At 40.4% G+C, this 27,052-nt stretch overlaps 2 protein-coding genes across 2 annotated transcripts in view; one reads left to right on the top strand and one right to left on the bottom strand.

The window, feature by feature from the left end:
- The window catches only part of LOC121505383 (F-actin-monooxygenase MICAL3-like), a 30,169-nt gene extending 16,925 nt beyond the window's left edge, over positions 1 to 13,244 (top strand). The window contains exons 21-33 of the mRNA XM_041780659.1: positions 2,811 to 2,905; positions 3,775 to 3,847; positions 3,989 to 4,142; positions 4,250 to 4,452; positions 4,548 to 4,616; positions 5,906 to 6,520; positions 6,599 to 6,663; positions 9,164 to 9,406; positions 9,520 to 9,613; positions 9,745 to 9,795; positions 10,767 to 10,866; positions 10,955 to 11,028; positions 11,568 to 13,244. Coding sequence (XP_041636593.1) covers positions 2,811 to 2,905; positions 3,775 to 3,847; positions 3,989 to 4,142; positions 4,250 to 4,452; positions 4,548 to 4,616; positions 5,906 to 6,520; positions 6,599 to 6,663; positions 9,164 to 9,406; positions 9,520 to 9,613; positions 9,745 to 9,795; positions 10,767 to 10,866; positions 10,955 to 11,028; positions 11,568 to 11,752 — 2,021 coding nt within the window. The 3' untranslated portion in view covers positions 11,753 to 13,244. The remainder of the gene's footprint in view (positions 1 to 2,810; positions 2,906 to 3,774; positions 3,848 to 3,988; positions 4,143 to 4,249; positions 4,453 to 4,547; positions 4,617 to 5,905; positions 6,521 to 6,598; positions 6,664 to 9,163; positions 9,407 to 9,519; positions 9,614 to 9,744; positions 9,796 to 10,766; positions 10,867 to 10,954; positions 11,029 to 11,567) is intronic.
- Positions 13,245 to 13,394: 150 nt separating this feature from the next.
- Positions 13,395 to 26,505, bottom strand: lta4h (leukotriene A4 hydrolase; the record flags this gene model as incomplete). Its single annotated transcript, XM_041781366.1, has 18 exons — positions 13,395 to 15,393; positions 15,537 to 15,641; positions 15,721 to 15,803; positions 15,890 to 15,985; positions 16,054 to 16,108; positions 16,210 to 16,280; positions 16,392 to 16,495; positions 16,581 to 16,725; positions 16,832 to 16,943; positions 17,067 to 17,137; positions 17,255 to 17,278; positions 19,161 to 19,374; positions 19,460 to 19,512; positions 19,696 to 19,800; positions 19,878 to 19,946; positions 22,473 to 22,593; positions 22,679 to 22,809; positions 26,308 to 26,505. Coding segments are annotated over 18 exons (1,890 nt in total), but the record flags the coding sequence as incomplete, so codon positions are not given.
- Between the last annotated feature and the right edge of the window lie 547 nt (positions 26,506 to 27,052).

Below are 27,052 nucleotides of genomic sequence, written 5' to 3'. Positions count from 1 at the left end.
CTACTTATCCAATGCTGCTATGTTAGCTTTAGCTAAAGCTAATAAAGCTAAAGTAAGCCACTGTTCACATAACTACATCTAAAAACGGGACTAGCTTGTGCAAACTTTGCATAATTTGACATTGTTAACATGGTTATTTTTGTTTAGCTTTAGCTACATTAATTATGTAGCTATATTACCTAAGTTGTTTAAAAGTTAACATGATATCATTTGTTAAAAAATGTAGCTACATAGCTTCGTAACACATGTAGTTTAAGTAGCCAACACAGCTTCATTAACTTTAGGATTTATCTATGTAGCTGCATAACCAACATAGCCTATGTAGCTAACATAGCTTAATTACCTTTAGATACAGCTACATTACCTAAGTAGTTTATCAAGTCAGCATAGTTTCTGTAGCTTTAGAATTTAGCAACATAGCTGCAAACCTTGCAAACCTACATAGCTTATGTAGCTACCAAATCTTCATTAGTTTTAGAATTTGTTACATAGCTCTGCAACCTACATAACTAATGTGGCTAGCAAATCTTCGTTAGCTTTAGATTTAGCTACTTAGTCGTGTTACCTACATAGCTTATGTAACAAACGTTTCTAATTATTTTTTAGCCAGCAACATAGCTGCATAACCTACATAGCTTATGTAGCTTACATAGAATCATTAGCTGTATATTTAGCTACAATGCCATAGTAGTTTACAAAGCTAATATAGTCTCATTTGCTTTAGAATTGAACTACATAGATCATAACCTACTTGTAGCTAAAATATTTTCATACATTTTAGATTTAGCTACTTAGCTGTGTTACCTACATAGCTGATGAAGCTAATGTTTCTAATTAGTTTTTGATCTAGCTACATAGCTGCATAAACTACATAGCTCAGTAGTTTATATAGCTTTATTAGCTCCATTTTTAGCTAATTTGCCTAACTAGTTTACAAAGCTAACATAGTTGCACTAGCTTTAGAATTTAGCCACGCAACAGTGTTACCTATGTAGCTTATGTAGCTAACGTTTCTAATTAGATTTTGATCTAGCTACATAGCTGCATAACTTGCATATGTAATGTAGCTTATATTATTTTTATCTCTATATTTAGCTACATTGCCTAAGTAGTTTAGAAAGCTACCAGAGTTGCACTAGCTTTAGAATTCAGCTATGCAGCAGTGTAACCTATTTTATGTAGCTAACGCAGCAAAATTTTAAGATATAGCTATGTTAGCTATATAGCCACATTAGCTGCATTAGAGTGTTTTCATGGAGAACAAGGTTCTTCCTATTCTTTGCCGACTGTCTACTCTGCTTTATCAAACACTTTTTTTTTTTTAGGTTTGCAGGTCAGGTTATAGACTTTAGGTATCCTAACCTTTAGCTTAACCCTTGCCTAAATCCTAACCAATTTTATTTTAAAAGTTTTGCATGTATATCCGTCATGACAAATGCTGAGTCTCACTGTAGTGGTCTGCAGCCAGACTGTCTCACCTGAAGCTGATAACACTGAGAAATTAGCTCAGTTGGCTCAGGAACAACAGCCTTACCGTGTCAGGAGCTGTATAGCTAATTTAGTCAGAGTACCTGTTTGCTGTCTGTTTATTTCTCTTTTAATAATTGGTTATTACCTGTTAGTTGTCAGTTGAGTCCAGCTGATTTGAAAGGATAAATCTCATATCTGAGCTCATTTGATTATTCAAAAGCTAAATAGTTGTTCAGTGATGGATTATTTAGGTCAATATTGTTATTTATTGATTATAAAATGATTGAATGTCAGTCACATAGATCCCCTTGAGCTGTAAATCCTCTGTGACCTCTGCTTTATGTTCCTCATTGATTCTGTCTCTGATCATCTGACCGCTCTGTCCATAAACGTCTCTGTAGATTCTTTAAGAGTCAACAGCCTGTCGGTCATAGATGATCTCTGAACAGCCTGAGGATGAACTCATGACCACTGAGAGTGTTCATACGTTCACAACATAGAGCTGCTTTATGCCACACTTATCTGACCCACATATACACGTGTACCCATGTACATATGGAGTATGTGTGTGACTTCACAGAGCTCGTTTTGTGTGTTTGAGCTTTAAAAAGCTCTCCTGTGTGTTAGATTGAGCCTCTCTTAGCCAATCAGAGTGCAGAGGTCACATGACTTCAGTGTGAAACTAGTTATAAAAAGTTCTCGCGTTTAAAGACGACGATGACAAGGGAGACGACTGATCCTCACGGCTACTGTTTTATCAGGTTTTTAACAAGATTCTTTTAAAGTGTTGATTTAAAATCTTAAAATGTTCGTAAGATTGTTGTGGTTTGTGTCTGTGGGTTGTTTCACACATGCTTTTTTAATGTTATTATTAGCTGAACTGATTTTTCTAAGGTTGACAGTAGTTGGTCTGTGAGGACTTGGTTGGGAACCAGAGGGTTGATGGTTTAAGTGCTAGTCAAACCAAGTCTGGAAATTGGTCTGGTAGTTGTAGAGGGGCCAGTTCACCTAATGAGTACAATCCTTAAGTGAGGCACTGAACCTCCAACCACTTTAGGAGCATCACTTTATGGGCAGCAGTCCATCGGTGCATGTACTTCAGCTTTTGAATTTACCCTTGAGGACTTTCTACATCTATCTGTACTACAAATTTAAGTGTATTTTTTTCTATAGTGCAATTAGAAATATTTTTATATAAATATTTTTAATCTTTCTTAGGAAGGTATACTTGGTGTAGTTACTTTTTGGTTAAAATGTGTTTTTTTCAGTCATGCTGTTTTTTATATTTTGATGATTATTTGTATTATAAATATTGATATGTTATTATTTATCCCTCTCAGGGAGGTTTTACTGTGTGCAGCACGCGGACTCTGATCCAAACGTTCCAATAGTGAGGAGGAGGACCGACAGATCTGCTTCATTACAAACATCCACGGTAAGATTGACTTTATTACTATTATAAAAGATTAGAATGTTACTGTTTAATTTGGTCTGTATTTTGATCAATATTCACTAGAAATGTCAGGACACATTAATTTAATTAGTGAATTATTAAAAATGACTTTTCTTAATTTACAGAGATTAATTATACTAAGTTATTGTACAACACTGATCATATAAATGTTATTTATCTATTCATTCATATATTCATTTGAGTTTAGAGATTGGCAGCGGCACAGTCAACAGAGTTACAGCAGTAACACCCCTGGATAGGGGGTTTCTAGCTATGGATAGGAGTGTTTCTGACATATTGATCACAGTAAAGTTAGTTCAGAAGCAAGTAATCAACATTAGCATTAATCTAAATAGGAGGGTACAACAAGCTTTATGCTCTAAAGGAGGAGGCTGGGGTGGAGGAGGTGAAGCTGTATGCTACAAAGGAGGAGGCTGGGGTGGAGGAGGCGAAGCTTCATGCTACAAAGAGGCTGAGGTGGAGGAGGTGAAGCTTTGCCAGTAGCAGCAGCAGTGTTGTGCATTAGCCTTAATGCAAGCAGAGATTAGTCAGAAGTAGGTCATATTTAAACGAACCACTATGTTGAGAGAAAGAGCTATGATTGGCTGTGAGAGCTGGAAGATGATAATTGGCAATAGCACTAAGCTTCATTAAATGAAAAGATGTATGCATGTATAAAACATCACCATAATCAGTCAGAGGCATTAAAGTTGAAGCAACAAATCTTTCATTTGGTGCAAATAAAAAAATCTGAAAATAAAAACCCAGATGCAACTTTTATCTTCTTTAAAAGTTACTTTAATCAGATCATTGATTGGCAGTAATAACAGGTGTGTTTGTTTTGCCTACAGGTGACTCTTAGCTCCGCCCCCTCGCCCACCTCTGCTGACTCGCTGGTCTCTGCTGGTCGCCGTCGCTCCTCAGGTGAGCTCTGTTCACCTGTGTGCCTCTTTGTCACATGATCACACTGAGCATGCTCCTTAAACTGCGTCACTGTGGGCTTTAGTGTGTGTGTGTTTCTGTGTGTGTTTGTGCGTGTGTGCGGCTGTGTTTCTGTGTGTGCAGTGGTTTCTGTGAAGACCGCCACACCAGAGAGGATCGAGCTGGAGAACTACCCCCGCCGCTGCTCCAACATGGAGGTGGGGCTTCTGGAGGAGCCTGAGGAAGTCTCAGAGGAGATGCTGAACCGTTTCAACCTGGATCTGGACTATAAGACCAGGTGAGTACGGAGGCCTGATAGTGCCAAAAGAGATATTTATACTCAACTGAGGGATATGAGGGTTTGTCCTCTGTATGTCTGGGAATGAGAGAATATCTGTGTTTCAGTTCAAAGGAGGAGGAGGAAGAGGGAGAGCAGGAGGAGGTTGGAGCTTCACTGGGGGAAACTCTGCAGCTCCACCAGAAACATGAGGAGGAGGCGGAGGAGGAGGAGGAGGAGGAGGAAGACAGTGGGGATGAAGATGAAGAAGAAAGTGGAGAGGAGGATGATGATGGAATTGAAGGAGACAGTGAGATGGAGTCGAGTGACGGTGAGATTTTCTGTTTCCTGTGTGTTGTTTAGCTGTGTTGTTGTGTTGTATGGTGTAGTAGTGTAATGTTATGTGGTGTCTCCCCCTGCTGGTAGAGGGGGAGTACAGCCCCTGGGACATGGAGCGGCGCTCAGGTGTTTGGTTCCTGATAGCAGAGGAGACAGGTAGAATCCAAACCAAACTTCATTCATAAAAACATGAGTTTTACACTAACCTCACTACATCAAAAAAAACCTGCTGTGTGTGTGTGTACCTGTGAAATACCCAGGTGCACTATGGGAAATGTAGGCCTAGTGGTTAGAAGTCAAATTCCTTATTAAAGAAGTCCTAAATTAACCCTCACATTAGGCTAACTTTAGTGAAAATTTATAAATTGATAGAATAAAGACAAATATATATTATACCTTACACTTCTTGCCCCTGATATACTCCTTTGTTGTTTTGCCAGTGTGTTTTGGGTCATTATCTTGCTGCATCACGAAGGATCCCCCCATCGCTTGGTTGCATCTTTCTTTAAATTGACAGACAAAATGTTACTGTAGACTTCTGAAATGAACTCAGAAGTCTACAGTAACATTTTGTCTTTGTACAAGAATTTTTGCAGCTTGAATCTGCACTTTTTGGCAAATTCCAGCCTGACCTTCCTGTTCCTCTTGCTAATGAGTGGTTGGCATCTACTGGTGTAGCCTCTGTACTTTTGTTCATGAAGTCTTCCGTGAGCAGTAGATGGTGATACCTTCACTCCTGACATTTGGAGGTTGTTTCTGATGGCACTAACAGTAGATGGTGATACCTCCACTCCTGTCTCCTGGAGATTGTTGTTAATGTCACTAACAGTAGATGGTGATACCTCCACTCCTGTCTCCTGGAGATTGTTGTTAATGTCACTAACAGTAGATGGTGATACCTTCACTCCTGACATCTGGAGGAGGGTTCTGATGGGTTAGGGTTAGGGTACCAATACTCATGTTCACATGAAAATGGGTGGGTTCAAAGAAAAGGTGCTATCTTCCAAGTTATGTGTCTGATCCAGATGTAAACATCTGGAAATGAAAGTTGAAATGTTGATCTCTTGCCTTATATTCATCTTTTGATATCAAACCCAAATATTTTCAGTCTACAGCAAAAATAAAAGAATTAGCTGCATTGTTCCACTGCAAAAGAAAAAGATTAATACAATTAAAATTAATCAGTGCAGTAATGGTGGACCTCGATGATGCTGACAGCCCTAATATTTTATATAGAAAATATCTTATGAATAAAAGAAATAGATATTTTCTGCAAGTAACTAAATCTCATTCAAAAGTCCTAACTTTATAAAAATGTTAAAAAAAAAAAAAAAAAAAAAGAAATTTGATTTCAATTGAGTTCACTAATCTGTCATTTCTTAAACCTCATTTGGACAAATCTTTGTACAGAAATCGTGTTTTTTAACCATCCCCTCCACCCTCAGAGGAGGGTTTTTCTCCTCTCAGCTCCTCAGGAACAGGAAATGACATCACTCTACCTGACCTACCTGTGGAACCTGATTCCACCTCCAGCCCGCTGCCAGCCACCCCCTCCTCCTCTCCTCACTCTGAGCCCCGTCCCCTCACCTTCACGCCCTCCACTGCCTCCTTCATCACCACACCTGACTCCACCCAGAGTGATGGAGACACAGCTCCTCCCACCCTGATCACACCTGTGGTCATCATAGAAACAGCTGCTAAAAGACCACCCTCAAGTGTCCCAGCTAAAACACTTGATCTGAAGGCGGAGTTAAAGCGGGAGTTGATGGAGGGCGAGGAGTCTGATGGAGCAAGAAGGAGGCGGAGACAGCGAGGAGCCCACACCCTCCCTCCTCGACTCCTCCCCCCTCCTCTTCACACAGGGGGAGAGGCCTTACTCAATCAGCTGAAGACGCTGAGAGAGGCTCCGCCTCCTGGTCATTTTGATGTGGAAGGAGGCGGGGCTAGAGCTCTGTGGAGGGCAGTGTTCTCTGGAAACAGGAAGGAGAAGAAGAAGAAGGGCGGCACCTTTCCTGCAGAGAGGACGAAGAAAGAAGCAGCCAATAAGAGGAGAGCTACAGGTAATGATGTCATTAACAAACACGCTTATCTATAAGTGTTTGAAATGATGATGTCATAACTGTACTTCCTGTGCTCAGGTGTGAGAGGATGTCTGACTCAGGAGGAGTCTGAGCTTCTGCAGAGGAGCTCGCCAAGAAACAAGGTGAGACTGTCCACGCCGCACAGCCGTGACATCATCAACACTGGTATTACCAACCTAGTTATGGTAGTTTAGAACAATGTAAAGCAGCTATCACAGTCTGTTTGATGGTCCAGACTATTTCTTGGGATCAGTGTAATGTGTGGTTTTCTCAGTAAACTCTGAATGATTGTGGGCGATTCTCTGTCCTGTTGTGATGGTTTAAGCTGCGTTTGGAGCTGATCAACCTCTCAGCTGGCCTTCAGAAAGTCACTATAAATGAGGATGATGACCTGCAGGTACCTGATGCTGCATTCAGGCAACTCTGCTCTGTAGGAACGTTTTAGTTAGTCTGACTATTTTAGACTCAAAGATCAACTCCTCTGTCTGACTTTGTGTCCTTTCCTTCTATCAGCCTACTTATGTACCTCATGCTCTCGCCTTCAAACGAGCGTACGCCATCAAGGTACAAACACTATGTGATCATGTGATCAGCACTGTGGTTGTTGTTGTTTTACAAGACTAGAATCTTTGATAGGGCTAGATTGAGTTCAAGAAAAAATGAAATCCCAGTTATTCTCCCCATAGTGTCAGAAATATCCTAGGTAGACTTACCTGAGTGTGAAATGACGATAAATACTCAGGTAGAAGACACAAGCTTGTATGATGTCAAGATTGTTTTAAGAGAAATAGGAGATGCAGAAAGATCAAAGAGGTAGGTGCAGAAAGAAAAGAGGGATGCAGACATGAGAGAGAAATAGGTATGTAAGGAGAGAAGGGAGAGGTGTAGAAAGGGTCAAGGGGAGATGCAGAGGAAAGGAAGAGGTACAGAAGTTGGTTCAAGAAGAAAAGGGGGATCCAAAAAGAAGAGGAGTATCCAGAAGAAGAGAAGAGGGAGATGCAGGAAGAGGAGAGGGATGATAAAAGAGAAGAGGGGAATGTGGAAAGAGAAGAGGAGGATGCAGAAAAAAGAGAGAAGGAGGTGGTAAAGAAGATGGATGTGCAGAAAGAGAGAGGAGGCAGATGCAGAAAGAGGAGATGGAGATGAAGAAAGAAAAGGGAGATGTAGAAAGAGAGAGGAGGGAGATGCAGAAAGAGAGGAGAGGGAGATGCAGAAAAATAAAGATGGAGATGCAGAAAAAGGGAGATGCAGAAAGAGGAGAAGGAGATGCAGAAAAATAAAGATAGAGATGCAGAAAGGAGAGGGAGATGCAGAAAAATAAAGCAGAGGGAGATGCAGAAAGGAGAGGGAGATGCAGAAAGAGGAGAAGGAGATGCAGAAAGAAAAGAGAGATGTAGAAAGAGAGAGGAGGGAGATGCAGAAAAATTAAGATTGAGATGCAGAAGGTAGAGGGAGATGCAGAAAGGAGAGGGAGAAGCAGAAAAAAGGGAGATGCACAAAGAGAGGAGAGGAAGATGCAGAAAGACAGAGGAGGCAGATGCAGAAAAATAAAGATGGAGGTGCAGAAAGGAGAGGGAGATGCCGAAAGATAGACAAGGGTAGACTCAGAAAAATAAAAATCAGGGTGCTTAAAGGAGAAGGGGATGCAGTAAGAGAGGAGTGAGAGATGCAGAAAGAGAGGAGGCAGGCACAGAAACATAAAAATGGTGGTGCAGAAAGAAAAGAGGGATGCAGAAAGAGAGAATAGGGAGATGTAGAAATAGTGGTGAATAGTGGTGAAGGAAAGATGGAGGTGCAGAAAGGGGAGAGGGAGATGCAGAAAGAGAAGAAGGAGATGCAGAAATGTAAAGGGGGGAGATGCAGAAAAATAAAGATTGACATGCAAAAGGAGGAGGAGATGTAGAAAGAGAGAAGATTGAGATGTAGAAAGATAGAGGAGGCAGATGCAGAAAAATAAAAATAAGGGTGCAGAAAGGAGAAGGGCATGCAGAAAGAGAGGAGGCAGATGCAGAAAGTTGAAGAAGAAGGAGACGCAGAAAGAAAGAACACAAAAGTGATGTGGAAGGAGAGGAGAGAGTCACAGAAAAAGAAATACAGAAAAGGGATATACAGAATGTGGAGTCAGACTCAAATATAGAAAATAGAAGGAGAGAAATGCAGAAAAAAGGGTGTGCAGGAGGAAAGAAGAGGGAGATGAGAGATAGAGAAGAGTGAGATGCAAAAAAAGAGAAATGGAAGATGCAGAAAGAAGAGTTAAAAGCAGAAAAAGAGAAGCAGGAGATGCAAGTAAACTATTAAGTACAGATAAATTTAGAGAAATGGTCTAAGTAGGTTTTGAAATTAGAAAAGCTTTTACTTGCAAATATTTAAAGGAATCACATTGTATTGTGAGTTGTGTATTCCCTCACTCTGTCTAAACCTTCTTGCACCTGTGTTTCCCCCGGTTTTCTAGTTGTTTTGTGGCACTTCAACAATGTATTCATATGATGATTCTGTGAAATGACAATGAAGAATCTGAATGGGGCAGGATCAGGACCAGGAACCAGATCTGTCAACAAGGTGGCTGGTCACTGTTGAGCTCAATACTTTTGACATTCAAACCTTTTGGACTCTGTGTTTCAGAGACGCTCTCAGAAAATCTCCGCTCCCGTGCCTGACTCTAACAGTCGGTCGTCATGTCCCACCGAGGTGGTCGGTATCCTCGTGGAGCCGAAGGAGCCGTCAAGTCTGAGCATGACGGAGACCATGTTCCACAGGGGACAGGAAGACAACGACAACCTGGACGCCAAACTCACCCGACAAGTCCAACGAGCCGCACGGCGGACCGCCAAACAGGAAGAGCTGAAGAGACTCCACAAAGCTCAGGTGAGTTTACAGACACTGTTATAACATCTGACCATGAAGATCCTTGTCTGAATCTATCAGGTGGGAGAGGTGAGATGGAGTTCCAGGTGTTCTAGGTGTTGTTTGTGTTGCAGATGATCCAGAGGCAGTTGCAGCAGGTGGAGGAGAAGCAGAGACAGCTGGAAGAGAGAGGAGTGATGGTGGAGAAAGCTCTGAGAGGAGAAGCAGGTAAAAAAACTGATCATACCTTACACTTAGTTTTTAATTTAATCATAACTTGCTGGAGGGGCATTCTCTGGGTTTTCAGGGGCCCACCACTCTGTGTGCTATTTAACACTGACCTCACCTATCTCTGCCAGATTACTGGGGAGATGATGACCACAACATGGACATCGAGCTTCACCTGGAAGGTGAGTGCTGATTTGGAGCTTTCTTCCCTGAATGGAGAAAGAAAACTTGTGGCGACTGTCTCCACACATGTGGATGAAGTGTGGAGCCACTGACAGCTTCACACTGATTTAACCCCTGGTTACATTAGTTAAAGTACTGTCAATGCCATATTTACACACTATTTAAACATCATTTATTTAGAAGTCACACACAAGAGGAATTGTTTTCCAGATCACTGGAAAATTGGAGCGTGACATCTCTAGTTAATAATGTCACGTTGTTTTTTTGTGCATGGTTGTCAGAGCCGGTGACTGGAGAAAAACTGGCCCTTTCTCTGTGAATTGAACTCCTTTACAATGAGGCTTTATCTTACTAATGACTGTGCTCTGGCTTGTTATTGTGTTTTTAAATGAACCGTTATGGAGAGACGCTGTTTGCTCTGCAGCTCAGTACGGGAAGTGTTTATTCCTTTGTGTGTGTGGTGAATTACCCAGTGTCTTTTTGACTCATTTGTATATTTAGAGAGAGCAAAACCTCTGCAATGCTTTGTGAATCAGGCCCTCTGTTTATAAAGGTCATGAGTATTTGTTATTGTATTGCAAGAGAAACATTGTTCAGTCTGTCGGTCCATTTGCATACATCCATTGCTCTAGTGTTTGCATTAGCATTTGCATTAATGAAGCTCAGCCTCAGCTGATCCCAAACGTCACCTCCAAGCTCCCACAGCCAATCAGAGCCCCCTCTCTCAACACAGCAGTGTGTTTAAATGTGCAGCTGCTGGCAAAGCTTCCCCTCCTCCACCCCAGCTACCTCCTTTATAGTAGAAAGCTTGTTGTACCCTCATATTTAGATTCATGCTACTATGAATTAATTGCACTTATTGGATCTATCCATTTTTTTTTTAAGCCATGCATATCATTTTGCGAAATAATAAGATAGTAAAATGTATGACGAGAGTGTTCCTGACTGAAATGTATTATTGTGTACGTAGGTCTGAGTAAACTGGATAACTCGGCTCTGATGCAGACCTGGTTCCAGCTGGTCCAGCAGAAGAACTCCCTGATCAGATACGAGTCTGAACTCGTCATACTGTGAGTATCTCTATGAGAAAAGCACACCTGTCCAGGTGTATAAAGAGCTGCCGGTTTATGATGGGGTTGTGGTCTCTTAATATTTCAGGGCACGTGAGCTGGAGCTGGAGGACCGTCAGAGTCGTCTGCAGCAGGAGCTCAGGGAGAGGATGGCAGTGGATGGTAAACCTTAAAATTTTTAAAAATAAAATGTTAAATATACTTACTAAATACTTGACTAAAGTATTTAATTACAATTAGAACATAATTAAACTTTAATTTCCTGATGAAGTTTACAGTGAAACCATCTTTAAAAAAACATTTAAAGGGACATTTTATTTTGAAGAATTCTTCAGTGGGGACATGTTTGCTTTCTTTGAAATAGTCAATTCTGTTTGAATTTAGACATGTTGATCTATTTCTTATTCCCTGTCTAATATAATCAACAGAATTCTTACAAAAACTATGTTCCCCTCCATCCACTTATAAAATACTTCAAATAAAAGCAGTTATATCAGGCTCAGCCTGGTTAATCTCCGACAGATTAACATGGTTAGTGCCATAAGGCTATAACCTGGCACCTTTGGCTTTATTCCTAGCATGAGCTAAGGCGCCACGAAAAAGAGCAAAACTAAATATCATATTTTGATTGAGATAATAGTTATCAATCTGACATTTCATTTAAGATTAGTTTGACCTGGAGTGTACCTGTGTGTCCTCAGACCACCTGAAGGGGGCGTGTGAGCTGGTGGAGGAGCGTCTGATCCTGGAGGAGATGTTGGACGTGGTGGAGCAGAGGAACTCTCTGGTGTCGCTGCTGGAGGAGCAGAGACTACAGGAGAGACAGGAAGACCAACACCTGGAGGACGCCATGATGACCCCCCCACTCCGACTCACCTGGACCTGATCCTGTCTAGTCACATGATCTCCACAGCTATACCTGTCCTTTCACAGCACTTCTGCAGTCTGGTTTACAGCCCATAAGGGGGAAATAGGGGAGAACTTTCTGGGACCTAGCACTGTGGAGGTTTGCAAAAACAGTTATCGCAGCTTAACTTTACAACGGGCCGTGTTCTTTTTAACCTAAATACTGACCATTCAGATCAGTGCAACTATATTCTGCAGTTATTCATTATCACGTTTGGCCTGTTTTAAAGTGTTAACCCACTTGTCTTTCAATTGCATGAGCCTTTTTAAGTCTGGAGGTTTGAATAACATGGCTTAGCCCATTTAACTGCGTCATAGCTAGCACTGAAAGAGAAAAACTGAAGCAACTTTATGGAACTTTTGAACCCAAAAATGGCACTTTTAAGCACCAAAATGTAGCTAATTTTATCTCTAAGGCTGATCCAGTCCCATCAGGGAGAGCTATTCATTGAGCCAGGCACGCAGCTATATACAATATTGCTTGAATTGCAAAACTAACACGTTGCATGTACATGCAATATAAAAAACTAATCTGGGTTCTCTAACAGATTATCCAGCAATCATCTCCTCAATCGCTGTTCAGAAAGGCAGAAAAAACATCCCTATCTGAAAACTACACTAAGACCTGCCCACCAAATCACCCAATATGCAAACTAAACTTAACAGTTAGCTGCTGATTTTAGCCTGGATTATTTAAAAAATAAAATGCAAAAATAGGGCACAGATTGCCCAGCAGTTAGATCATGCCCCATGCACACAGGCAGCCTAGGTTCAAGTTTGGCCTGCCGCTCCATTTCCGCATCCCTCCTCAGTCTGAGGTTGGTTTTAGTGTTACAAATGGTCCCAGAGGAGATGATCAGGTCCTCATTTATTCTGAAATTATCTTGAATTTAAAAACATCACAGGAATAAATAAAAAATATATAATGTTAATGTCTGAACATGTAGACATGTCATTATACCAGACAGCCAGCAGAGGGCACTATTACTTTATAAAACGTCACTGTCTCTTCTGCCAAGCCAATCTTCTTCCCTCCTTTGGTTCCACTTTAAAGTAAAGATACTGACACATTAGCGCAGTAATAAACTTAAAATACAGCTTTAAACAAACTAGTTAACAGAGTATATCAGTGTGGTCTTAGCTGTCAGCTGTAATGATCATAAAAACAGGAAATCAAACTTCAGTCTAGAGCATTTTGTGTGTTTTTAAAGTGTAAACTTTATCGACAATGTGCCAAATGATACTGATCAGTGATCAGCCTTACCTTACCTGATCAGCTGATCACCAGGTGTTATTGGTGCTGTGAATGAGTTTAAAGTCATGTGACTAATGAGCTGATTGTTAATATAATTTAATATCAAACAGCCTTTTACCTGATCTTTAATAAAATATTTACACGTAAACCTGCACGTTTGTGATTTTATTTTAGTAAATAAACCAAAATGAACTGATACAGAAGAGACGTTTCTGTCTCTCTGTCAGCAGCCGATGTAGAAACTTGTTGATCAATCTCAGAGGAACTTTCATCACTGTTGAAGTTTCTCCATTCTCCCTCAGGAACAGAAACTTGGCCAAATACGTTTGTCCTTATAAAAAAATAACGAGGAGATTTTGTTCTTTCAGGTTTTTTTATTAATGAATTTGTTGTTTATTTTCTTCCCTGAGAGGAAATGTTTACAAACAAAGAGGAAGTAAAAAACATTAATCATCAGCTGATACTGGGTTTATTTATACTGTGTTAATACTGTGTTGTCATGGTGAAAAAGTGTTTGACTGTGGGTGTATTCATTGTGTTTTAATACGTGTGCGCACATAATGTGGTTATAGGCTTGTTGCGGTGGTTACAGACAGACTTAAGTGACTGCTTTCTGTGGTTACGTACTGTTTTCTCATCACAGCATCTTCCCTGTTTTGGGGGAATGGGGGTGTACAGGCTTGTTTCCATGGTAACAGACTTGTTAACACATTTGGTTTCTGCAGTTTCAGACTGGTTTTCAATGGTTGGAGGCTTGTTTTAATGGTGTCAAACTGGAAGTAGGATGGGTTTTTTTCAATGGTGTCAGATTGGCTTTCCATGGTTAGATAACTGTAACCATTGAAACAAGCCTTTAACGATGCCAAAAAACCCAAAAACAACTAGTTTTCCATGGTTAGAGGCTTGTTTCATTGGTTTCAATCTTTTACCAGGGAAAAAGAGTGGTTATCCATAGTTTCAGACTGGTTTTCCATGGTTAAAGGCATGCAACCATTAAAAGAAGCCTTTAACCATGGATAACCAGTCTGAAACCTATAAAACAGACTGGTTATCCATGGCAATTGACTGGTTTTCCATGGATAAATGGTTGTTTTAATGGTTACAGACTGGTTTCCTTGGTAAGTGGTTGTTTGAATGGTTTCAGACAGTTTTTCATGGTTAGAATCTTGTAACCATTGAAACAAGTTTCTAACGATGGAAATTAGTCTGTAACCTTTGGTTTCCAATGGTTAGATGGTTGTTTCAAGGGTTACAAGCTTGTAACCATAGGTCTTTTAGCATGGAAAACCAATGGTAAAAGCCTAAATTTCCATAGTTAGAGGCTTGTTTTAAACTGGTTTTTCACTGGTTGCAGGCTTGTTTTAATGGTGTCAGGCTAGTTTTCCATGGTTAGAGGCTTGTTTTAACAGTTCTAGACTGGTTTTCCATGGAGAGATGGTTATTTCAATGGTTTCAGACTGGTTTTCCATAGTTAGAGGGTTGTTACCACTGAAAAAAAGTCTCTAACCATGGAAAATTGGTCTGTAACCATTGGTTTTCCATGGTTTGATGGTTGTTTCAAGGGTTGCAAGCCTGTAACCAAGGAAAGTAGGTCTTTTAACACTGAAAACCAATGGTTAAAGCCTATTTTTCCATAGTTACAGGCTCACTTTAGACTGGTTTCCCATGGTAAGATGGTGGTTTCAAGGGTTACAAGCCTCTAACCACCATCTTACCATGAAAGTCAGTCTGTTAACATGGAAAACCAAGGTTTAAAGACTAATTTTACATAGTTAGAGGCTTGTTTCTATGGTTACATGCTCTAACCCTGGAAAACCACTCTAAAGTCATTAAAACAAGCTTCTTACCATGAAAACCAGTCTGAACACAGACACAGAGGCTTGTTTTAATGGTTCTAGAATGGGTTTCTGCTGTTAAAGGCTTTTTACTATTGAAACAAGCCTCTGACTATGGAAAATTAGTCTGTAATCATTGGTTTTCCATGTTTACGCTGATTTTTCATGTTAGAGGCTTGTATAGATGGTTACGGACTAATTTTTCCATAGTCAGAGGCTTGTTTTAATCAATTCAGACTAATATTCTGTGGTTAGAGGCTGGTTTCATTGGTTACAGACTAGTTTTCTTGGTTAAAGTGATTTCCCGTGGCTTGATTTCATGATTATAGACTGATTACTGTGGCTGATATCCAAGATAACTGACTGGTTTCCATAGTTACTGCCTGGTTTCTTCATGGCTACTGGCTGGTGCTGACGTCGACCTTCAGGTCCTTGGCGACGAGTCCTGCAGTGACCGGGTGAAACTGGGCTCTGTGAGCTCTAAACACTCGAAGAGCTTCATCACGATACTTGTCAAAGTTATAGACCTCTCTGAAACACAAAAACACAATGATGAGAAACATGGACATAAAAGATAAATAAACCTAAGACATCAAAAAAACATCAAAACTTACATGTAAGTTTGATCAGAAACTTAAGGACTCCTAACAGATCATTATAAAGTGATAAAACACCTGAAAAGTGGTCGAGTGAACTTCATTCGGCCCTGCTCTGTTGCCATCTTCAACGCCAGGGGAACCGCCTCCTCCCACTTGGATCGGACACACAACCTCAGCCACCTGCAGAGACGACAGCCAATCAGAGGGAGGCTACAGGTAGGAGGGGCAGGACTAAAGGGTTATGGTGATGCTGACTCACCTGAAGCGGATCTCAGAGTTCATGAAGGAGTTTAAACTGTAAACTTCCTCCATCTTCTTCACGTGGGACAGAGGGAGAGGATCCTGGAGAGAGCAGACATTATGTATGTATCTGACCAAAGGTAACTTTAACTATAACCTCATACAGCAGACTGCTGTTTTGGATTTACCTCCTGTAGAAGCAGGGACAGGAACTCGACCACTTGGTGAGACGTCAGCGCCTTCAAGTCAGACTCAGCGAAGCCGCTCAGGTTCTGCTCAGTGGCCTGTGAGGGAGCAGAGGAGGTCAGGATCAAACCAGGATAAACAAGTTCATGTGAGGTCCAGGTCTTACCTTGATCCACCTTTGGCTCAGAGCGATGCAGGCATCAGCCAGGGATGTGTCATACCTGAAAGACAAACAGCCAGTCAGGACTAGGACCAAGTCCACAGCCATCACTCAGGATCAGGGAAAGGTCTACCGCTGACCCTGAGGACATGAAGGACTTACTGAGGACGGACAGGAGGCATCCCAGGTGTGAACATCCACGCCGTCCAGTCCACCTGGTTCAGGACGTCCACCTGAGAGACAAACACACCTGGCTGAGTTGTTTCAAAGAGGATGGATGGATGAATCTGTTTGGTATCTGTTGGGTTTTTTGCCAAGCCAGCTGACCCTCAGGTGAGTCTCACCTTGTCTTTGAAGTAGGAGAACAGGTAGCTCTTCCACTCCTCTGTTGTTGCGCTGCTGTAAGCGAAACGCTGGATGTAGGACTTCACAAATCCCATGAACACCTCTGACAGACAAACACAGGTAGTTTAATTATCACCTGTCCTGCAGGTAAATAAAGTCCTGGTGTAGTGATGTCACTCAGGTCTTACCTGGACCCCCCATCAGCTCCTCCAGGTGATAGAGCAGAGCAAAGCCTTTCTCATATGGCACAGAGGAGAAGGCATCATCTGGGTCGACGTCCTGCAGGCTGGGGACCAGGTTGGTTAAAGGGTTGTTGGCTCCAAAGGTGTTCACCTGAGTGATGTCATGCACAGGTGAGAAACACCAGAAGAAGAAACTAACACTGGAGAATGAAAAAAGTTAGTTTCAAAGGTAAATATTAGAGACAAGAGGTCATTACCGAGTCCTGCAGGTCCTTCCACCCTCCCATAGCTTTAAACTGTCTGAAGGGCTCGCCCTCCATAGACCTGCCGATCATCCTCTCCAGGTAGACCGTGTGACCCTCGTTCAGCCTGAGCATAAGGGAGGAAGGAGAATGCTCAAGAGGGAATGTCAGAGTGTTTGAGTATATTAGGCCAATGTTTTTACTCAAAAATTATTTAAGTGTGTAAAAATCATTCCTTAAACTTGTTTACCAGAAGTGTTCCCACGTCTTATTGGTCACCAGGTTACCCGTCCAGCTGTGAGAGATCTCGTGAGCAATCACCTGGTAGAAGAACAGCATGTTAAAAAGTGTAAAGATTTGTAATAAGGATAAAAATTAAAAAACATTCATAAATAAGGACAGGTGAAACAGGGAGCAGGTACGGCGTGTTTCACTCACATTGGACAGAGATTTATCTCCAGCCTGAAAGACAAAAACAATCAATGAGGAAACATAATAATGTCAATTTTTGCGAGCATATCAGTTTAAAATTAAGGTTAATCAAGCTGTAATAAAGGTAGACTATTCCCCCAACTTCTACAGAACATTTCCGCTAATCTACTCAGTGAAAGGTGTTAAAATCACTACATAAAAAACAGCATAAATATTTCAGGAAAACTTAAGTGTGATCATCATACTGTGAAGAAATTTTTGGCTGATATTTGTGCGCTTTATTGCAGAAAACAAGCAGTTGCTATGCCTTGCGTTCTTGCACTACACTTGTTTTATCTGTTCCTCGGGTAAGTACTAAATTTGGAAAAAGAGCTTTCAGCTTTGCTGCCCCCTCTGAATGGAATACTCTACAGACTGAACTGAAACTCTCTGAAGTTATTCCACTTGGAGCCTTCCGTTCTATCCTGAGGGACAGACAGTGTAAGACCATTGAACAATGCCTGTGTTTTAAATCTTAAATTGTTGTCTGTTGTTATGTTATAGCTCCCGCACTTCTTATTGAAAACACAATTGCACCTCTAAAATTTTATGTTTTAATCTATACTGTCATTTCTTTGTAACTGTCCTTATGACATGTCCTACTGACCTCTTGGCCAGGTCACCCTTGTGAAAGAGATCCTGATCTCAATGGGTTTTTATCTGGTTAAATAAAGGTGAAACACAGATGGGTTCGTGCAGATAAAGGCATAATGAGGAAGGTTTGTGCCAGACAAATTCAATGGATTAAGAGAGCAGCTGCTAAAATGCCATTACAAAGCAGCAAACAGGTATTTGAAGCTGCTGGTGCCTCTGGAGTCCCACCAACCTCAAGGTGTAGGATCCTCCAGAGGCTTGCAGTTGTGCATAAACCTACTATTCAGCCACCCCTACCCAATGCTCACAAGCGGAAACGGTTGCAGTGAGCCCAGAAATACATGAAGACTCATTTTCAAACAGTCTTGTTTACTGATGAGTGCCAAGTAACCCTGGATGGTCCAGATTGATGGAGTAGTGGATGGTTGGTGGATGGCCACCATGTCCCAACAAGGCTGTGACATCAGCAAGGAGGTGGTAGAGTCATATTCTGGGCCGGGATAATGGGGGGGGGGGGAGCTGGTAGGCCCCTTTAGGGTCCCTGAAGGTGTGAAAATGACCTCAGCAAAGTATACAGAGTTTCTGACTGACCACTTTCTGCCATGGTACAAAAAGAAGAACTGCTTTCTGCAGCAAAATTATCTTCATGCATGACAATGCATGCAAATGCACCATCTCATGCTGCAAAGAATACCTCTGTGTCATTGGCTGCTATGGGCATAAAAGGAGAGAAACTCATGGTGTGGCCCCATCCTCCCCTGACCTCAACCCTATTGAGAACTTTTGGAGCATCCTCAAGCTAAAGATCTATGAGGGTGGGAGGCAGTTCACATCAAAACAGCAGCTCTGGGAGGCCATTCTGACATCTTGCAAAGAAATTCAAGCAAAAACTCTCCAAAAAACTTCAGTGGATGCAAGAATAGTGAAGGTGATATCAAAGAAGGGCTCCTATGTTAACATGTAACTTTGCCGATTAAGATGTTTTTGATTGAAATAGCTTTGATTTCAGTAAATATGACCTCCTAATGCTGCAAATTTAACAAATGACCATTTTCTGTTCTTTACAACCTATAAAATGTTCTGAAACTGCTGTGCATAATAATGTGGAACAGCGCATTTTGAATAGTTATCATTGGGAGGTTTGTTCAATAAATTTGAATTATGCTGTAATGTTTGATGATTTGAAAATTATACTGATTTTCATTTGCATTGACTATTCAGGGAAATCAGAGAAAAATATCATTTGCATAATAATTTGGAACGTAGTGTACAAACTTACCAGCAGTGTAGGCGTAGCGAAGGTGAGACACGGGTTTTCCATCCCTCCGTAGGGGAACGATGGAGGCAGAACGAGGATGTCGTACTGACCCCAAACATATGGGCCAGCCAGATCCTCTGCAGTCTTCAGCATGGTCTCTGTCTCTGAGAACTCAAATGCAGCTTTTTCCACATACTCTCTCTCTGACCACACTCTGGAGCGCGGCCCGATCTCCCTGTGGACCAATCAGAGCACAGAACATCATCTACCTGCTGTTGGTGTCACCATGACATCATTTAGGTGAGACAGACCCAGCGTACCTGCTCTCTAGAGCTCCCACCACGATGGCAATCAGGTAAGAAGGCATGGGCACCTGAGGTCAAAGGTCAGAGGGATTTTATTGCTGATATTTAAAGAAAGCTCAGAATTTTACTTTGTTCTCAACTTTAAATGCACAGTATGTAAATTCTGCCACTAGGGGGCTCTCAATCATGTCATCATCAAGAGCAGGATTAGGACAACATGTAAATAAAGAGCAGAAGAAGAGCACACTGACCGGCTGTCTGAACCTGTACACCATGCGAGTGCTGTCCTTAGGATCCACTCCCTCTCCATCCCTCATCGCACTCATCACAGCCACCAGATCCTTAGGAACAGACACCTGACAGACAAAAAACAGGTAAAAGCAAGGCCACATCTGACCGAAACTTAGAGGAAATATAGGTGTGTGTGTGTTACCTGTGCGTAGTAGGTGTGTTTGATGGATGGAGTGTCCTGACAAGGAATCATGCTCCTGCAGTGATGAGCCTGTAAGACAAAACCCAGGGTCATATTATGTAATGTTTTTTAATACCACATATAGGCAGCTTTTTTTGCATCTCTGTTGTCTTAGTGAGCAGTCAAAACACCCTTTTCTGCTTGTTAAAGCATTGCACTACAATGCATGATGGGATATATTGCAAGGTTAGTAGTCATCATTGGACAGGGTGCAGATACTCTGGGTTAGCCTTCCAAATCTGACCTGTGCCTCCTTTCCCACTTTATTCCCCACTCTCTCTCCTGTCCTGTCCTTCAGGATAAAGGCACAATTTTTTTTATGTACTGGATGAAGTCACCCATTGGTTCCGGGGGTTGTCTTTTGAAGCCAATTCACAGCATTTCCATTAAAAACTGTCTCTGGCACAGCCACACCATCGTGCCACATTGCTCCATGCTCGAACAGGCCAGAGCACATTTATCTCTTGTACAAGCATCACAATAACGAAATACCACACATTCCTGGCTTTGTTTACAAGAAATGCAGTCCCAGAGTCTGCACAATGGAGAACAACACAGAAAAAATGACTGACCAACTCTGCAGCTTATTTTGAGTTGTTGTGGTTTGATACAGCCCCAGAAGATTTACTGATTTCCAAATTATGCAAGGCTTGACATCCACGCCAACCCATGAGCATGAGGAAGCATACCGTGACCTTGTCCAACCAAGGAAGTGTACGGGGCCTAAGCATGGTACAGAGCACTCGCACTAGTCAAACAAATTGGACTTTGGAGGAGGGCACAGATTTCCTAATGCAAGAGTGCAGGTGCACTTCCCTCTAGCCCAGTGTTACTCAACCCTGCTCAGCCAAGGAGCCAAACTGTTAAAAAATACCTTTGCAAGAGCCACAATCTAAGTGGTGAAAAGTGGCAAAAATAAGTTAAAGTGGCAATGAAAATAAGTTAAAGTGGTGAAATGATCAAAAAGCAGTGGCAAAAAATGGGTGAAAGTTGGCAAAAATGGGGAGAAAAAGCGGCAAAAGTTGACTTAAAATGAGTTACAGGTGGCAAAATTAAGTAACCAAAATGGGCAGAAATGGGAAAAAATTGGAAAAAGTGGCATTCAATGGCAAAAGGCAGCTTAAATGTGCAAGAAAGGGGCCAAAAATGGCAAAAAGGGGGGAAAAATTGAAAATAGCAAAAAGCAAGATAAATGAGGCAAAAACTGGTGAAAAATTTGCAAAAAATGATTAAAGAAACAAGTTACAGGTGGCAAAATTGTTTAGATACAGTAAAAATGTGGCAAAAATGAGTGAAAAAAAGACTAAAATGGCCAAAAATGGCAAAGAAATGTATAAATGAGTGAAAATTGGCAAAAAAAGGTGAGAAAAAGTGGCAAAATTGATTAAAAAATGAGTTTCTAGGTGGCATAATGGTCAAAAAACTGTAAAAATGAGGAATAAGATAAGTGAAAAGAGACTAAAATGGACAAAAGTGGCAAAAATGCGAAAAAGTGGCATTCAATGGAATAAGTTGAAAAAAATTGCAAATGGCACAAAGCAGGACAAAAAAGAAAAAAATCAGGTGAAAGGGGGCAAAAGAAGTGGCCAACTTGGGCTTAAAACTCTGTAAAAATAGATTAAATGTGGCAAAAGGGGGGGGTGTGCAAATAAGTGGAATGGAAATATACAAACAAAAAAATAAAGGCTGACAATTTAAGCCAACTTTACAAATGTTACTTGCAATGAATAATTTCTGAGGTTAAAGTTGACCTTTTTTAAGGTTTTCTGGGTAAAAAATATTTCAAATAAAGACATAAAAGAGCCACAGATCATCACAAAAGAGCCACGCGTTGAGTATCACTGCTCTCGCCACTCTGCCATAAAGCCCAGATCAGAAGAGGGCTGCAGTGATTGTTTTCCTTCTGGAATTTTGTCCCATCTCTACACAGGATTTCTGGAGCTCAGTCAGATGGACCACCAGATTCATGGTCACCCTTCTTACTAAGACCTATCTCCCCCCATTTGCTCAGTTTGGACAGGTGACCAGCTCTTCGAAGAGTCCTAGTTGTGCTAAACTTTTTCCATTTGAGAATTATAGAGGCAAGTGTAGCCTTCCCCAGATCTTTGCCTTGCCACAATCCTGGCTCTGGGCTCTACAGGAGGTTCTTTGAGCTCCTGGCTTGGTTTTTGCTGTGATATGCATTGTCAGCTGTGAAGCCTTCTATAGAGAGGTGTGCGCCTTTCCAAATCAGGGGGGACCTGAGCTTAATTTCAAGTGTATTGCAAAGGGTCTGAATACTTATGTAAATGTGATGTTTCAATTTCTTTATTTTCTGCCTGCAAAAAAATCAAACTTTAACATAAATTACAGTCTGAAAGGTGTTCAAACATTTTAGAGGAAGTAGTAACCATTTGACGGTTTCTGAAAAAACAATAGCACATTTTTAAAAAAGGAAGAAGAAAGAGGAAGGAGAGAGAGAAATGTTCAGGAAACTTCTGAAACTGTCTTTACACAAGGTTTAAATTACAAAACCACACATCATTTAGACACACTAAACAGCATCTATGTGCTCACCTGGCACTGGCTGAACAGGTACGGGTGTTTCTTTCCCGCTGTCTGCTCAGGTGAGAGCCACTGCAGCGCAGTCGCAGATGGAGACGTCTCATAGGTCACCTCCACGATCACGTGCTGCCCTCTGATTGGTCCACAAAAACACTAATTAATAATTCAACACTTTATTATGAAAGGATGTCATCTAAGGACAGAGGAGAGGGGGTCACCTGGAGAGGTCAAAGGGCAGCCTGATTTCCAGCGGCGTGCCCTTAAAGCTGTGTTTAGGGCCCATGGTGAATGTGGCCGCCTGTCCATTGGCTTTCACAGAGACGATGTTCAGGTCCCTGGTGTCCAAAGTCTGCAGACGATAATAAATGAGCTTAACGAGCTTCTGACACCTGCTGAGTCAGCACACACACCTGCTGATAAACACACCTGGACTAGTGCTGGAGGATGTTGAGTTAAAGATACACTGATTTACTTTTAAATGAAAAATAGGGTAAACAATATCACTTACATAGATTATGTTTAAAAACATAGATGCCATGCCTTATGCTCATATTTCAAATAAACTGTCTGAATCGCACAAACACAGCTGATATAGAAAAGTTCATAATGGCAGAAATTTTCATACCTGCTGACACTGATCATTAACTATTTGAGCTATTATCTGTTGATACCAACGTTGTGTCGACGTCATGCACTCCAAGTCAAAGTCCAGGTAATAAAGCCTGATAACTTCAGCCTGTCTTTAATATAAACTGACACCAACCAAACAGCCTTTAAAGAGCTGATTATTATAGCTCTGCCTGTTTAACACCCATTAATAATAAAGGCAGCCTGTCAGTCAGAGTCCAGGGTTCACAGCCTTGATTTAGGCCTGCACCATCGACCAAAAATAAGCCACTACACTGTTCAATGTTAAGATGATATTTAAAGAACTGAAATACTATCTTCTGCTGTTTTCATGACCTTGTCTGCACTACTGTTCTCCTGAATCTTAAATAAATCCCAAATCATTTTTCCAGAACTAATTTTTTAACCAGTTGGACAATTGCAAGCTTGTGCTTCAGCTTCATCAAAATGAAAGCATGGCCATTACAGTAATTAGAAATTTCATGCTAAAATGTAAGCATGCTAGGAGAGAAGGACTGCTTGTGTAAGCAAAATAAAATATCATTTTTTTCTTTGAGATACATTCAGGCCTTCTGCATTGCTTTTATTGCAGATGTTTTTATTGTCATAATAATGAATATGCAATCAATTGTGCATTCCTATACTAATTTAAAGCATGTATAAATTACTATTTAAAGCCATATATAGGTTTAGGTCAACATTTTGAGCAATATGGGCAAATATTTTAAGATAATACAGGCCAATAATTAAAGCCAATATAGGCCAGTATTTTAAGATAATATAAGCCAAAACTTAAGCTGATATAGGCCATCATTTAAAGCCAATATAAGCCCATATTGACAAGCTAATATAGGTCAATATTACAAGCAGATATAAGCAAATATTTAAAAGCCTATAAAGGCCATTATTAAAACCAATTTACGACAATATGTAAAGCCAATAAAGGCCAATATTTTAAGAGAATCTGGGCCAATATTTAAAGCTGATTTAGGCAAAACCATTAAAGCCAATATAGGCCAAATTTTTAAGACAAGATAAACCAATAATCAACGGTAACAAAGGCCAACATTTAAAGCCAATATAGGCCAACATTTAAAGCCAATATAGGCCAGTATTAAAATCTTATGAAAGCCAATAATTAAAGCCGATATAGGACCAAAATCTAAGCTGATATAGGGCGAAATTTCAAGCCATCATAGGCCCATTTAAAGCTGCCAAAGGCTTATATTTTCAGCCAATATAGGCCATCATTTTAAGCCAATATAAGCCCATATTGACAAGCCAATACAGGCCAATACTACAGGCAGATACAAGCAAATATCTAAAAGCCTATAGACGCCAATATTCAAAGCCAATATAGGCCAATATTTAAAGCTGTTTTAGGCAAACCATTAAAGCCAATATTGCCAATAAAATTAAGCCAATAAAAGCCAACATTTAAAGATAATATAGACCAATATTTAAAGCCAATTTAGGCCTATATTTAAAGCCAATATAGGCCAGTATTTAAAGCTGATAAAGGCCAATAGTTAAAGCCAATATAGGCAAATATTTAAGCTGACATAGGCTGGAATTTCAAGCCAATATAGGCCACAATTTTAAGCTTATATAGGCAAAAAAAATTCAGCCAATATAAGCCAATATAGGCCAATAATTAAAGTTGAAATAGGCAATTTTTAAGGCCAATACTGACAGCAGATATAGGCCAATATTTGCAGCTGACATTTGCTAATATTTCCAGCCTATCTAGACTGATATAATCTGATATAGACTGATGTTTTAAGCCAATATAAGCTACTATTTAGAGCCTACATAGACTGATATTCAAAGCCAATATAAGCAGATATTTAAAGCGATTTAAAGATCTTATATTTGATTCAGCTGTAAGTTATACTTGATACCATTAAAATGACTGGTCACAACAGATTAACACTGGCCAATAACAGCCTATACCAACATTAAATAGATGCATCAGTGCATCCCTAGGGATAAAAATTATTAAACAAGATTAAACATTGATTTCACATACTTTAAAAAGAAAACAATAAATGATCAAAAATAAGAACAGATTTGTCTCTTCATTATTTATATTTTTCCTCAAATGTATTACGTTTTTTTAGGTATTGGTGATACACTATCATAGTCAAAACACTGAAACCTTTGCCAAATATGACAAAAATCTATCCAGCTACCTTCTCTGTTTCCATGTTGTCATGAGTCATGGCATGGGATGCCAAAATTGTAACTTAAATTCAAACTTGGTTATTTGCCCAGCATTAATATAGCACAGCTATGATGAGAAACCACAAGTATGATACATTCTGTGACTGTAAAAAGAAACAGAAACAAGCCATGGCCTGTTCTATGACTCTTTCAACAGCTCCGCTTCAGTTACATATGTGTAGGCGGGTGTGAGAGAAAAAGGCTCATTCATATCAAAGTTCATAAAAACAGCCCTCTATCAACCCCTTGTCTAACCTATAATATTTCCACTCTCTTTGTGGTGTTAAAAATGACCTGTGTTTACTTTACTCCTACAATAGAGCAACTTTACTTATTTTTTAATCCCAAATCTGTTTTGCATGAGGAATAAATGGCAAAAAAATATCACCATAATGCTATAATCAGGGGGCATCACCCCTTATTTTAATTGTAACGAACCTATTATACAGAAAATGATTTCTTTTCGAAATTAGAGGTTTATTGCAATGATTGCTGAAGTTACTGTGTCATTGCAAACATGACTGTTTCTGCAGGAAATAATTATTGAGCCTATATAATAGCAAAAATGTGCAGAAACTAGATTTAAGTACATTTTAGTAAAGGAAAGTAGTTTTACTGCGTAGTCTAATTTGCTGTACAATGACAAACCAATCCAAAACACTAGTTTGAGCCTGTTTTATCTATAGTTTGATTAAATAACATCATTTTATGCAAATAAATAAAGATAGCAACTGCAGAGCAACTTGTAAAGAACATTATGAATGACGCGGGTTATTTTTATACCCCAAGACAACGTAAGAACTAATGTATATATTTGGAGTTTCATGTTTTTATCCCTTATTAATATTATAAGCCGAATAAAACCATTTAAACTTGTTTAACGAATTATTCAGGTTTAATTTCAGGACGCCTTCACGGACCACAGCCACCGTCTGAATTCATAACACTGAGCTCGTTAGCTCCCCGGGCTAACAGGCACCGGCTCCGGTAACATTACCAGAGAGGAGAATCGGTCCTCCAGAGCCTCCACCGTCAGCTCCACCGTCGCCCTGATGACGCGTCTGTCCAGGTCCACGTGCAGACTCAGGTTCAGGTGTCTGGTGACACACCTGGTGAAGGAGGAGAAGGAGCACGGGTCGGTAGACATGATGACGCACCGATAACAACGGAGACACTGAACTGACAGATACGCCAACCCGGGTTATTAACCGGAACATGCTCCGCACACATCCGGGGAACACCCTTTCAAAATATAACTGGCAATGCTTTCGTTTTCACACTGTCAGTAAAATAGCACGTTTTATATCAAATTATTAGATGGAAATTATGGAGTTCTGTGTATTACAGCCTTTGAAAAATATCCTGTCTGAATAATTAACTAGTTAATCTTTTTTTTTTGTTTAACAATAATGTTCATATTTATTTTGTTCGGTGATAGCTGTGTTCTGTATTTCTTTTCTGTTTCTATAGTAGACCACATTTGTAAATATCTATCATACACAATCGTTATTTATACAGAGGTAATCACTGAGTTATTACCATAGATCGAGGGTTCCAAACTGGTGGGCTGGTACCCAAAAGTGGGTCAAAAAGCTGCTTTAAGTGGGACGCAAGTGTGAGCCCAAAGAAAAAAGGAACTGGCGTCAAAAGTCTTTGGTGTACAGTTGCCCAAAGCAGACACACATCCTTATATACTATCACTCTTACACTAACAAGCTTATTTTAGTTTTTTATTCTTGAGA

The sequence above is a fragment of the Cheilinus undulatus genome, linkage group 23 (genome assembly GCF_018320785.1).
Source record: "Cheilinus undulatus linkage group 23, ASM1832078v1, whole genome shotgun sequence".
NCBI classification, from domain to species: domain Eukaryota; kingdom Metazoa; phylum Chordata; class Actinopteri; order Labriformes; family Labridae; genus Cheilinus; species Cheilinus undulatus.
Note: the sequence above shows the minus strand (reverse complement) of the source record. Positions and strands in the feature narration are given on the sequence as shown.